The 14747-nt window shown below is 40.5% G+C and overlaps 1 protein-coding gene across 4 annotated transcripts in view; it reads right to left on the minus strand.

Annotated features, from left to right (window-relative positions):
- Positions 1–2870: 2870 nt before the first annotated feature.
- The window catches only part of RAP1A (RAP1A, member of RAS oncogene family), a 77992-nt gene continuing 66115 nt past the window's right edge, over positions 2871–14747 (minus strand). For all 4 annotated transcript variants that reach the window (XM_088022329.1, XM_088022327.1, XM_088022328.1 and 1 more), the window contains 2 exons: positions 10125–10240; positions 2871–7083 (listed from right to left, as the gene is read on the minus strand). In XM_088022329.1, coding sequence (XP_087878455.1) covers positions 10154–10240 — 87 coding nt within the window. In that variant the 3' untranslated portion in view covers positions 2871–7083; positions 10125–10153. The remainder of the gene's footprint in view (positions 7084–10124; positions 10241–14747) is intronic.

Consider the following 14747-nt stretch of genomic DNA (forward strand, 5'->3'; position numbering starts at 1 on the left):
CTTGCCAGGGATCCCCACCCCTCCTGGGGACATTGAGTCTGCTAGATTCTCCTTCCCCTATTGTGATTATGGAGGGTCAGGCAGGGCGGGGCAACGGGGAAGGAAGTTGAGAGTTGGGTGTTTGGGCTTCCCTACCTCCAGCCCCGCTACTGGCCACACTCCAGGCATTGTCTCGGGGGGGGGGGGGGGGGGGAGGGGGGGAGGGCTGAGTAGCCCACAGGCCGCATTTGTATAAAGTGGTGGGAAGGGGGAGGATGTCAGGCATGTTTTTTTTTTTTAAAGCAAAAAAACCCAACAGAGATTCTTCCCAATGGGCCAAGTGCAGCACCTGAAATCCCTACATGGACTCAGGCTGGGAACGTGGGTCCAGAAGGGCCGGCAGGCCTGCGAGCACTCGCTCGAAGCCTGCCACGCGCACCGCCACAGCGCAGGGGCGGCCCGGGGAGCCTGCTCATTACCACAGGGAGCACTGGGCCAGACTGACTTAGGCAGGTCTTAGAATCCCTGGTCTGAGGTTCCAAGCATCTGTTGAGATAAGTCCATTTATATAGCAGAAAATAAGGGGGTGGGCTCTGCATCCGAGATTTCATGGGCCCAAAGAATTCCAAATCCTCTGGCCTTGGCTTCAGGACCCTGCTGGGAGTTCGAGGATCGAGTACCTTTAAACTTCTCCATTAAAGGTATCCTTTCCCAGGAAAGGCAGAGCTCAAGAGCCTGTCCCACAATTCCATGCCCTAATTTTCCCAACTGGGAAGGCTGTGTGCTTAGCATCGCCTTAATCCCGGCAGCCCCTTCAAACTGCTTAACCCACCCAACTGGGGACACTGGTGATGCGACAGGGGCTACAGTGTGGCCTGTGCCTTCCCTCTCACCCACAAGGGAAGGCCTGCATGACGGGACCTTGGTGGGGAGGCTCGCAGCTACCCAACAGAGTGAATTCAGGAAAAGAGCCCCCTTCCTAGTGACTTCCCAATCACTGGTGGGTGCCGAGGCAAGGGCTGGGAGGGCCAGAGGCTGCGGTCTCCCACTGTGAGCTAACAGCAGGGGGAGGAGAACCTAGGAGGGTGTGAGGGTGGAACCCAGAGTTGCTGCATGCCCCCCAAGGTGCCAAAAGGCCTAAGGGGAGCAGAATCGTGTCAGGTAGAGTGGAGCAGCAGAGTTAATAAAGGAGATTTTTCTCTTCAATCCGAGTATCTTTGCCTGCCAGAGTATTAATGCTGGTTCCCTTCTAAACTGAGCTTTTGTTTGCGAATGATCACGACCACATGACTGAGACCAGCTTCATTCGAGAAAGGAGGGAAATGGAAGTGAGAAATGCAGACTGGAAAGACCATTCGTCCATGGGGTCACCCTTGCAACCCTGGCATTTTGATCCAGATCCCTTCTGAAATTTCCCCATCCCCCCTTCTCCGTGGCCCCCAGATGAGCACCAGGCCCTATTTTCCTAGCTCACCCTACCAGAAGGTCACCTTCTCCTTTAAAGCCTGCCACAATATGGCCCCACCCTACTCCCTAGCCCATTGCTTCCACATTACTGCCAACTTCTTGCTCCCGTTTCCTGCAACTCTGTGACACTCTCCCCCATGCTCATCTATTAAAATTCTACCCTTTAAGGCCAGTTCAAACTCCCCTCCCTGAAGCATTTCGGCTCTCCCAGAACAGAAAGCATCAGTCCCTTCTCTCTCCTACCACTTAGCCGAACACTGCTTTATGGTACTTTTTATTAGTTCTTTGTGCCCTCCCGGCTTCTACAATCCCATCCTTTCTTCCCACCTCCAGGCTTGCCCACGCTCCTATCTGGCTCAGCCCCCTTACTTGTATGCTAGATTCCGTCCATGTAGCCTACGCAGTTTTGCTCCTCAGTGGGCCACTCCTATTAGTGCACCAACATGTGCTGTGGCAACCGTCTTAACAGAGCAGTCCACACCTGACTTCTCCATCTACAATCAACACTAGTGGTCCTATTCAGCTCCACGTTCTTAAACATTCACTGTGAACCTCCTGGCCAGGTCTCTTCGTCTGAATGCCAGACACCTATCCAACTGCCTACAGTGCAACTCGAGAATCTGACCCATTCCCAACACTTTGTTCAAAATGGAACTCCCAAACCTGCTCCTGCCACAATTTTCACTATCTTGATTATTGGTAAGAAATCTTGGGGGTCATCCTTGACTCCTCTTTCTCTCACACTGCACTTGAGTCAGGAGGTCCTGCCAGCTCCACTTTCTCCTAACTGGTCTCCACAGGCTATTCTCAACTCAGCAGCCAGAGTGTCCTGATGAGAGGCTTTTAGATCATGCTCTCTACAGCCTTTGCTGAAGTCCCTTCTGTGGACCCCACGCAGCCAATGCTTGAACTGTACTTGAACATGTAGGCACACGTCCATCTCATGGCATCTGCAGACCCTTCCCAATGCACTGAAGGCCCTTCTTTCCCCGACACAGTTGCATGGCTGCACATTTCAAACATTTACACAAACAGCAACTTCAGCAAGGATATAAACCTTCAGCCCACCACCACATTCTCTCCGCCCAGCACTCCTAGCCTTTTAACTCTTCTCCACAGCACTCCTCACTGCATACGTACACACACACACACACACACACACACATTTTTCTGCCTCCTGCCAAAGATTCCTCGAGGGAAAAGATTTTGTTTTGTATTATTCACTGCTGTATTCCCAACATGCAGATCAGCACCTGGCATAGAGTAGAAGCAACCATTTGCTGATAGGCCCCTAAGGATCATCTGCTTTATATGCCCTAGAAGAATTTTTACACACTTAAAAGCAAGCACAAGAACTTGCACATGGTTAAACTTTACCAAAAAAATACGCTGAAAACAACAGCTCAAAATAAGAGTCACATCACTGCTTAAAACGAGAAGGTTTATTAAGGTTTTTCCTCAAGAGGAACAGCCAAGCCCATGCTTCTTAAGAGAAGCAATTAGCAGGAAATGTATGTCACACCTTGAGCCCAGAATCACAGGCTTCTTCTTAAAAAGCCAGAGCTATATCCCCCAATTCCCTTTTAAAGCTCTTCTTAATGTCTGCAAAACAATCGATGTCGCCTTCCCAGAAAAGAGAACTAGGCATCCAGTTCAAAGTCTCCAGCTGTTCTCAACAAGCAAATTTTAGTAAGACATGGCATTAAATAAATGGACTGTGCATTCAGCAAACCCAAGATGAAACTACAATTAAAAAAAAAACTTCATATTCAATGTAATATCTGTACTACATTTTCAAGAATAACTTGCATTTTTTACATTTTTGGGGAACAGAAATACTAAAAGCTTGGTGGCTGGACTACCTCAAAGCTCACATTCATTTCCTTCCCTGCACAAGATGGGCTTTTTCCAGGTCCTGGACAAGCACCCAAACCACTCAACCCTTTTAAGTTTGGAGCTGAGTCAAGAGGGGCTATTTCAATACACATTTAAGTAGCACCTTAAATAAGTACAAGACCCAAATAAAACAAAAGGTTATTATTACAAGCTATTTTCTTCCTCCAAATACCAATTTCTTCACACGCTGGTTTCACTACACACATATAATTTTTAAGAGCATATTTTAGGTCTTCTAGCAGTCTACTGTGACTGCATAACAAGGAAAAAACTGAGGTAATCTTTCTTTCTGTCCCTCAGTCCTAAAAACAAAAATCAGATATATGAACTGACAAATATATGTGTACCTAATGAGGAAAATGAGGCAAAATATTTGAACTCGGGCAGGTCCAGATAACGGAGAACGTTCCTATATAGAGAAAAATAGCTCCAGACCAAGTAGCCTGTCTTAATAATGCTGGTAATAAAACAGAGATCAGTACCTTCCCAAAGATTAATTTTTCCCAAGTACATTCTAACTTCAAAGAAACAGGCTGTTTCACTGAGGGGTAAAAGGCGGTCAGTTATGATGGCAGATCAAGATGCCAAAGAGAGATTACTTCAGAGCTGTAGGGGAAAGAGAATAACATACCAACACCCATATTTCTCCAAACATTCCTGAGAACTCTGTGACCAGTTTAATAAATTACAGCATTTTCGTATCTTTGATGAATTTCCTACATATCTTTCCTGCCCGGTAGATTGGAAATTCTTGAGGAAAGGCCTTTATGCCTCTTTGTGAAGCAAGCAGTGTTTATTTACAAGAACAGATGGACTGAATTCATACTGTTCATGCAAGGCTTGTAGAAGTATTTAACTGATACTGAAGCTCCCCCTGGTGGAGGGTAAAATGATAGATTATGTATTTACTGTTTATTTTTATTTTTTATTTTTTTAAAAGATTTTATTTATCTATTCATGAGAGACAGAGAGAGAGAGAGAGGCAGAGGGAGAAGCAGGCTCCCAAGGAGCAGGGAGCCCGATGCGGGACTTGATCCCAGGACCCTGGGATCATGACCTGAGCCGAAGGCAGACGCTTAACCATCTGAGCCACCCAGGCGCCCTACTGTTAATTTTTAAAACTAGATTGTTTGGGGGCACTAGTAAGCTATTAAAATCATTTGTGTTTTAATGGGGAAAAAATTATCAACTATGATATCAAGCCTCCTTTAAATGGTATGTTACTTATCTGGCCAAAGGCGTTCTACTTTAAAGAGTCACAAATATGAACGTGGGGTCAGTTCTTGGATATTTATCATATGAAATTCATATGTAATATATTTGAGGGCTTTTTTACTTTTCAGCTATAAAAAATACATCAAATACATCTTATTTTTGGGCACCCTCCCCTCTGAAATCAAGACTACAGAGTCCACAGGGACAAGATGAAAGCACACCTATCTTCCTTTCTGACAGGCTACCCTTCTGCCTCACTCAGCACGGCAGATTTCCTCGCGGATAGTAATGCATCTCCCTGACTTCAGTGGGTCCTGCTCTGCATGCTGCTGTGTGCACCGGGGCACGACTCTTCACAGTCCTATTGGATCCCAAGTGGACTGTGTAAGATATGACCAAGGAATCCAGCACTGTCATCTTTCTCTCCCATGTTCTAAAACGGAGGGCAAACTGATGCTATTAGTCCAGCAGATGGGAGTTACTCTTAATGATTTCTTATCTATCTGGCAAATAACCATACAACCTATGTAACAGGCAATATTTAGCAATTTTTACTTACGTGTGAGATGTTTGTCTATAATTTTAAGTCCAAAGGCATGTCTGAGAGGTGAGTTTTCAAGCAGAATGGCTGTAGAGGACCTTAAAATATGCCACCTTGACCTGGACAGACTGGCCCTAATGCTTCACTTATTTATTTTTAATTTATTGCATTTATTAGATTTTTGGCCCCTCAATCCCAGACATCTGTGTAACTGGATCAGTTGAAGGAAAGTATTAGTTAACTACATTTATTAGAAACTCAAAAGAATACAATTTCCAATTTTTTTTTTTTTTTTACAATATTTTAACATTTTCTCAGGTTGGTCAGAGCTTACATTTGAAATCTTATTCCTAAATCTCAATTTAGTCACCGATGGCCTGACCACATTCCTGGAAAGTCTCAGCAAGGCATGAACGCTACTTCATACCTAGTTGCAACGAGACAGTATCTAGATCCCTGAGCAGCGATGTAGACTTTCTAGGACTAGTCTCCTCCTCAGTATTCGGGGACAAGGCACAGGGTTTTCTCAGCTTGTTTCTTGCCTTCGCCAGCACTTAACCGGCCGACAAGCTGTTTTGCTCTACCTCTGTGGAGAACACGTAAGCCGTATCGATACCCTAGATCCATGTCCTCATTAAGCGTCATTTTCGTACAAACAGAAACAACTGGGAAGGTAAAGAAAAGCACCACTATATAGCCAGCTAAAATTTTAACTTGGCGATCTTTTCCATTCTCTGACGACCACACTACTTCATATACAGTCGAAGCAAAAGCAACTGACACATTCTCCATATGCGTTTTCACTTTTCCCCACTTCTCTCAAATTCTTCAATCTATTATAAAGCAAATTTGAAAATTTTTACATAACATTTCATTGGTGGGCTTATACCCAACCTATTAACAATGACAAAAGGATTCCCTTGATGAAATTACAAGCTGTGGAAGATCTGAAATAGTAAAGTTAACCCCTGATACAGTATTAAACTTATTTTTACATATAAAAATAATACACAGTGGGATATTTTATTCAATAAGATACAATCTTTAAGATCAAGAGAGAATATACAAAACTAATCTATGTAGTCCGATGTAGTTTGCTGTATAGTAGGAATAAATACATCTAGAACAGAAAGTGTGAGGTCTGTTCTTAGAGAAATTACCAATGACTTAGGGGTTTAAAGCCAAGTGTTCTGTAGGTACAGGCAGAAAGGAGCTACTGTTGCACTTAAAACAGTGTGGCCATTATAAAATAAAAGTCTTAAATCTATAAACAATAACAAAAACACACAAACCAAATGAAAATGTACTAAAATTTAATCATCCATAAAAGCTGTAATTTAATCTGACAGTAAAACACAAGAAGCAATATTAGAGTTGGTTTAGTATATTATATATTTTAGCTTTGAAAGCCATAGAAATCAGTTATCCCAGTTTTTTTCCTATAAAAGACCCATTTTTCCAAAGCATTATGCACAATTTTAATTAGAATATAATGACAGAATGATATTTCATAATTTTTAAATATAAAATGAAGTCAATGACTCAAAAAGTTATCTGCTGCAATGAGTTTGAGGGGAAATTTCATAATCTATATCATTACAGATATAAAGTATAATGGTTCAACTTTGAGTTCTTGACAGGGAGGAATCATGATAAAAAGGTCAGTATGAAATCATCTGATTATACTAGCAATACCTAACATTTGAAATGCATCCATGCTCTTTTGTATGATCATATTAGAGTCAAGTATATTTATTTTCACATCTGTTATAACTGCTATTGCAAAGGAGAAATACTATTGTCTTATTTTCCAAGAGATATACACAGAGCAATTTTTTTTTTTCTCCAGGGAATTTGTGCAAACCAATATAAGATTTAAATTCTTCACATAATATATAAAACAGGAGAAGCCTCTTCAGATTTAATTTTTGAAGTCTGGAATGCTGGCACTTCCCAATTAGGCAACAGTTCTTCATTCCTGTAATCTAGAACATTGAATATATATTTATATTTATATATAGATATAAAATATATATATATATATATACACACACACACACATATATGGTTAATCTCTTGGTGTCAGAAGATGGTAGTGAACAAGGAGATACTCAATCATATAGAAAGAAACATCGGCTGAGTGTTACTAGACAACTAAATTACACTAAACAGCTACAGTAACAGGGCTATTTTAAACTCCTTTTGAAAATTTTTAAAAAATAGTTTTATTAGTTTCACAATCTGACAGTCCTGTCTGTAAAAAGGAAAACAGTAATTATTTCTATCTCATCATCATCTTATTTTTCCAAAAAGGAAATGATACCTGTGCGTAAAATTTCTTTATCCAACCATTTCAGGACTATAGGATATTAGGATTACCACTTTTTGAAAGATTTTATTTATTTACTTGAGAGAGAGAGAGAGAGAGAGAGCGCACAAGTGGGGGGAGGGGGAGGGGAGAAAGAGAGAATCTCTTAAGCAGACTCCGAGCTGAGCACAGTGCCTGATACAGGGCTCGTTGGGGGGCTCGATCTCGTGACCCTGAGATCATGACCTGAGCCGAAACCAAGAGTCAGACGCTTAACCAACTGAGCCATGCAGGCGCCCCTAGGATTACCACTTCTAATACAGGTTAGGACCAGAAAAGATGACACAGAAAGAGCTGACCCCCATATGCAAGGGCAGAAGAATCCACGTTAGTTGTATTACTCAGCAGAAAAGAATTAGGTTAAAGGAACAATTTCCTGAAGATGAATTTCTCTTCTAGTCTTTAGAAGTGGGACACACTAGAAAGAGATTAACATGTTTCAATACAATCTTACTTAAAGGGTAGGGTCAGATACACTGCCCTCAAGGTTCATGTACTCTTACTAAAAACATATATAGCTACTTAAATTTACCCCGTATCTCGGTACTTTTCAAGTGGGATCAAAATGGCACTTCCAGTCTACAATCACTCTGTGATTTCTTTGCTTTGCCAAGTATTCTGACTGCTAATTGACCCGTTATTTGGTATTTCCAAACATCCACAGAGATCTCAGGTGACTTATTAAATATATTGTTAGGCTGACTTACATATCAGAGCCTAAGAATTTATACAACCAGGATGAAAGTCTTATGTCTAGATGTAGGCCAAGATTTCTCTCCTCTCAGGTAAAACACAATACACTGCAGGGTGTATATGAATGAATTTTCATAACAGGCCAGAAGATGGCACCTCTTCCTTTAAACATAAGCTAAACATTTTCTAGAGAATTGGAAATTAAACTAGGTTCAGCTAAGGTAATGGCATCAACGAGACAGTCAACTACAGCTGACTTAACTCGGAGAGTTAAATGATAATAGTTCAGAACAGGAACTGAAGTACTATTTTCCTTACCTTTGCACCTTTACCTAAACAAACACACCAGGAAATTTTAAAATAATCACCTTCACGGAGCTAATGATTTATAGTTACTGAATCAAGATTTCACTTAAAGCCTAAAGCAAACATTTGACCAGAAGCTGTCTTTCTTAAATCCAACCAGAGGCAACCCCATGCTGTTTCCTTCTTTCTGCCCATTTTCCTTGACCTTCGTTTAAAAGGGGGGTACAATTATTGAGTTGTTTCCCTGAAGAGAGAGATTTGCCCAAGTCTCCTAGGGAGCACATATTAGTTGATTTGGTGCTCTGGAAGAGGTACTCTGCTCGATGGCCACAAGAGACTTGCATACTTAGTGTAAGCAACTCTCAAGTGGGAACAGCAGCCTTTCCTCTGACCAAACCAAGATTAGTAATATGCACATGACCAGCACCAAATTACCTCGTAAAATAACTTCATGAAAATACTCTCTTACGGCATAGTTTATAGTGTTTGTGAAGATAAGCAGAAATTGTTCAAGGATTTCATATACACAATTAGATAAAAAGAAACAAACGGTCCCACAGGGCCTGGTTTCTCACTTGATAGGTAGCTTCAATGCTGCCACTAATTTCTCTCCAATAGGTTCACGTTAACGAAAACTTAAGTGGTACTTAAAGTCAACTACTTAGAAGCCTATAGACAAAACAATTCAAAGAAGTCAACCTAGATCCGAGAGGAAATGAATACCAAAACATAGCACCAGATACCCAGCAGAATGGCTTGAGTTAAAAAGACTGACGATACCATCTTTGGGGAGGACATGGAACTCATAAACTGCTAGCAGGTGTGTAAACCGGTACAATTACCTTGAAAAACTTTTTAGCAGTATCTACTAAAAGCTATCCATATATATAGTGTATAGTCTGGCCATCTCATTCCTAGGTACATACCAAGTAGAAATGATGCATATGTGCATATAGACTCATGCAAGAATGCACAGAATTATCCATATTAGTTCTTGAAAAGAACCCAAATGTCCATCAGTAGCAAAACATGTAAGTCTACTGCTAGTACAGTCACGCAATGCAAATGAGCTGCCATATGCTACTGCAGTAGTAGCCTTATTAGGGTAATTCTCGAAAACATATTTTTGAGTAAAAGTCGCCAGACAGAATATCTGTTTTTGTTAAATGTTAAGTTCAAAGAGAGGCAAAACCAATTATGGTGTTAGGAATCAGGGCAGGGATTACCCTGGGGGAGGAATGACTATTATTGATACACAGAGGTGTGTTCACTTTGAAATAACACATCAAATGTGCACTTAAGCATTTTGTTTCAGATGACCCATGTTTGGCTTTAATTTGGCAGGAACTCAGGAGTGACCCTGGAAGGAATTCTACCTATTCAACCACTATTTTTGGAATACCCGTTCTGTAGCTAGCACTGGGGACACGGTGGTGAACAAAACATCTATGGTCCTTGCCCTTGGACAGCTTAGAATCTCATCTCATGGGGAGAGAGATAAATTATCAACAGATGAGCACATCTACAAGCCATGTATCACATTTACAAGACAAAGAAACCTGGAAATACCCTAACAGGTGGAATGGGAAGTGGCTAGAGGTGGGGAAAGCCCAAAATTAGAGCGTGAGCAAGGCGTTTGTTCTGCTTTCCAGACCTTACCTGGCTCAGAGCTGCTGCTCACTGTGGGTCTAAAGCAGAAGGCATGATTTCTTTTTAGGCTTCTTCTTTTCCACTGGTGTTTTTCTATTTATCTGTCTGACCAGGTCATAAAATATCTAAATAAAAACAAGAAAAAAAGTCTTATTCAACAAACACTTGAGATCTTGCTCCACAAAACCATCTTGGTTCTGTTAAATGTTATTCTGCTCTTGGATCTGTATTTTGCTGCTTTATTCTAACAGCAGGTTTCTCAGAAGCCCCAGGTGGTAAAGCAGGACTTACCAATTTACTGTGAGGGAAATAACTTGCTCTTAGATATTCAATATAAACTTAAGAAAAAAAGTTCGTAGTGAAAAACAAGATAGTGACGTTATATTCGTCATGGACTCGTCTATGCTTCAAAACATAATTATTAAGGGAATAGTTAATGCTCAACTTGAATCTTCACATTTATTTTATTTTTAAAAACTTCAAACTTGGGCACCCGGGTGGCTCAGTCGGTTAAGTGTCCGACTCTTGATTTCGGCTCAGGTCATGATCTCAGGGTCCTGGGATCAAGCCCCGTGACTGGCTCCCTGCTCAACGGGGAGTCTCTGTCTCCCTCTCCTTCCGCCCTCCCCTGCTCTCGTGTGAACTTGCTTTCTCCCTCTTAAATAAATCTTTAAAGGAAAATAAATAAAAATAAAAACTTCAAACTTACAGAAAAGTTGCAAGAATACCAAGGACTTGTGTACATTCTTTACCCAGACTCACCAATTAGTAACATTTTGCCACATGTACTTTATCATTTCTCTCTAAATACACTCTTATTTTCTAAACCATCTGAGAGTAGTCTGCATACATTAATGGTTGAGTGTGTATCTCCTAAGAACAAGGATATTCTTCCATACCCATGTGACAGTTACACAGTGAGTACATCTAAGCACTGATACGTTACTTTGTATCATCTACAGCACAGATCCCAATTTTATCAGTTATCCCAATAATGTCCTATATAGAATTCCTGCCCCGCCCCCCCAAAGGGTCCATCTAGGATCACATACTGCATTTACTTTTCTGTCACTTTAATCTTTTAAAATTTGGAACGGTTCTTTAGTCTTTGTCTTTCATGACATTGTCATTTCTGAAAATGGATGGCTAGTAACTTTATAGAATTTCCCTCAGTTTGGGTTTGTCTGATGTTTCCTCATGAGTAGATTCATGTTATATATTTTTGGCTGGACTAGGACAACCGTGTTCCCCTCAAGATACCACATGTAAAAGCAAATGATTTTTGTTTGCTGCTTTTGGTGATATTAATTTTGGCTAAACTGAAAAAGAGAAAAAGTGTGTGACCCCAATTTTAAGTAACAATCTCTGTTACTACAACTTCTGGATTCGTTTTGGATGAAAAATGCAAGGCATCAGAGACAAAAATACAATAGTACTTATTTCACAGAAGCAGATTATTTTAATACTGATATGTTTATATGTTTCATAGTGCTAAGTATGTCCAAGTATTGGAACAATTGAACAACAGATCAGCTGAATTTGGTTCTTTGCTATGAAATGCAAATACTTACTTACTAATGACCTGAGAAGCAAATATCGCAGAATTTCTTTACTATCACTCATCTGTAATAAATAGTGCTTTGTAGAAGTGTATCAAAAGGTCCTAGCTTTTAGGGGCATTATAGGGACAAACAACAAAATCTGAATATGCACTGAACAGGGACTGTGTAAATAACAATTTTCTTGATTTTAATAATTGTGGTTGTGTAAGAAAATGTCTTTGATCTAAGGATACATACACTAAATATTTAGGAGTAAAGGAGTGTGATACTTAAACACTGACAAAATATTAACTGGTGAATCTGGATGAAGAGTGAACAAATTCCACTGTTCTTACATATTTTCAGTAAGTTTTAAAAAGTAAAATATTTTTAAAATCATTTCTTGAGGATGGTGCCCAGATAAAACAACTTCTATTTATTTTTTAAAATGGTCCTAAGATTACAAGGCTAAATTATTAAAAAGAAAAGCTTTATCCCAAAGCTTTAAGTGCTTTCTGCTCCATCCTCCCCACTGCCATCTTCTTCAAACCATTTAACTTCTCTATTATCTTATTTCTAAGAAAGTTGAAAACACTGGATTTATGAACAAAACAGCAGTTTCACAACTCTGAAACTCTCTCAAGAACTTAATATGCATAAGCCACGAACAAGTTCTCTTTTGTTCCCTAGCCTTAATGCATAAGCTAGAAGATGAAAAAATAAAGGACAAACAAAAATAGTCCAAGGATCAAAACCACATATTTCTTCATGCCAGCCAGTTTTGGGTTTCTGGTACTACACTAACTGATTTTGTAGTGATATCCTCAATGACTTCTTTGGCAAACGCTGCCCACCTCACAGCAGCAGCTGGTTCAGTGATGAAGGCAAGTTCAAACTATAGTATTTGGTTAGATAGGCTCAGAGGCCTCAGCCTAGGTTCTTCCTCATCTCTCTGAACTACAGAAAAATCTAAAGGGAACACAGAATAGTTTCTCAATCCCTTTGCCATTACTCAATGGAGATGTCTTGATTCCAATTATTATTCCAGCCTCAGCAAAGAACAATTAATTCTTGAGTAAGACTGATGTGATTCTGGTACTGTCAGTTCTACTTTCAAAACATAGCAAAAATGGTTTGGATAAGAGTTTAATATATATATTCTGCTACAGGTATCGGGAATTAGAGGGCTATTTAGCCAAGCAGTACGTCCCTGTGTGATCTGAAATTTCAGTCCAACAGAAATCACATGTATATTTACAAAGCATTAGCTATCTGAGGAACTATTAACTATCAAAGGAACTCTGTAGCTGGATTATCAAGCTATAAATAGAGAAACATTAAAAGAAACTCAAATATTATACTCTAGCATAAAGTCTGTATGTCCCTTAAAAGAGTAAAGATCCTTAAATAGCTAACGTACTCCATTTTGTTTTACTGTTCTCTGTTTTTAATAAACCCTCACATCAAAGTTTAACAAGACTGCTGTGAAAATGGGGCTCTGGGGCACTGGAAACTATAACCCAGGAGGCTCAGCAAGTAGCAGGTGAGTTCTCACAAACATGTAATGCTTTTTAAAAGTAAGGAACACCTCCAGGCCATGGTGCTCACTGGACCCTGGCCCAACCCAGCCCCAGCATAGCCAAGTCCTATGAACCTGGCGGGAGGGTACCGGCAGGTACCAGTGAGGGTGAGAATAGGGACAGCAAAGAACCAGATCCCTAAGGCCAATCATCCTGCAGATGGTGACCCTGTACTACTGTTTCCCTAACCAAGCTCATGCATCAATCCTAATGCTTTTTTTCCCCAAGATTTACTTATGTACAAGACAGCGAGCATGCGAGGATGTACGAGCACCCCCCACCATGCTTTTTATCTGTTTTCTGTTTCTTTTTTTTTTTTTTTGAGAAAAGACTATAGTAAAACTTAAAATTTTAGGGGCGCCTGGGTGGCTCAGTTGGTTCAGCGTCTGCCTTCAGCTCAGGTCATGATCCTGGGGTCCTGGGATGGAACCCCATATCAGGCTCCCGGCTCAGAGGGGAGTCTGCTTCTCCCTCTCCCGCTGTCCCCCCACCTTGTACACTCTCTCTCTCTCTCAAATAAATAAAATCTTTTTTTTAAGATTTTATTTATTTGACAGAGAGAGAGACAGCGAGGAAGGGAACACAAGCGGGGGGGGGGGGAGTGGGAGAGGGAGAAGCAGGCCTCCTGTGGAGCAGGGAGCCCGATGTGGGGCTTGATCCCAGAACCCTGGGATCATGACCTAAGCCAAAGGCAGACACCAAACAACTGAGCCACCCAGGCACCCCTCAAATAAATAAAATCTTAAAAAAAAAACTTAAAATTTTATGATTAGTCACATTTTTCAAAATAACATCTAGAAAACTGTAATTATACAACAGAGAAAGATGAAGCTAAAAGCGTATCATACTTCCTTTCATTTACTTGGCAGTGAAAAAGAAATGACTGTTGAAGATCTCAGTAGGACTGTTCCCCACTAGGATGCAAACTTCTCTAGGACAGGAATAGTGTCTGTCTGGATCACTGTTACCCCAGTGCCTGACACACTGCCAGACACAGAGGCACACCATAAATATTTGCTGAATAAAGTGCCAGACACTACTAGACACACAGGCATGCAATAAATATTTGCTGAATAATGAAATTTATGAATCTTTTATGTACTTATAAAAATTGGTTTTATCTAAAGAAGCTTTAACATTCTTGGTTATTTGAAAACAGAGGATCTGTAGCAAGCTTAACTTTTTTTGCCTGTCAGATGTTTAAAGTAACTTAGTCATTTTAAAAGTCATGATCATAATATTAAGTCAAGGAAAAGTGACCTACAACCATAATATTAAGTCAAGGAAAAGTGACCTACAGACCCAAAGGCCAGAGAGGAATAGCAAACAAAAACACAGGATGCTGATAACCTAAGGCACTCATAACTCTCACCTATGTTATAAGTGAGCTAAACTGATTCATTACCTGTGACGCCACAAATGACATGCAAACTGTCAAGTGAAGACTTCTGCATTACGGGGAAAGGAAAGAAGCCTACTCTGGTTGGCTGGTTGGTGTTTTTTTTTTTTTT

The sequence above is a fragment of the Eumetopias jubatus genome, unplaced genomic scaffold (assembly GCF_037043125.1).
Source record: "Eumetopias jubatus isolate StellerSeaLion01/CBP00866 unplaced genomic scaffold, mEumJub1_p1.0 scaffold_4, whole genome shotgun sequence".
Taxonomy (NCBI): domain Eukaryota; kingdom Metazoa; phylum Chordata; class Mammalia; order Carnivora; family Otariidae; genus Eumetopias; species Eumetopias jubatus.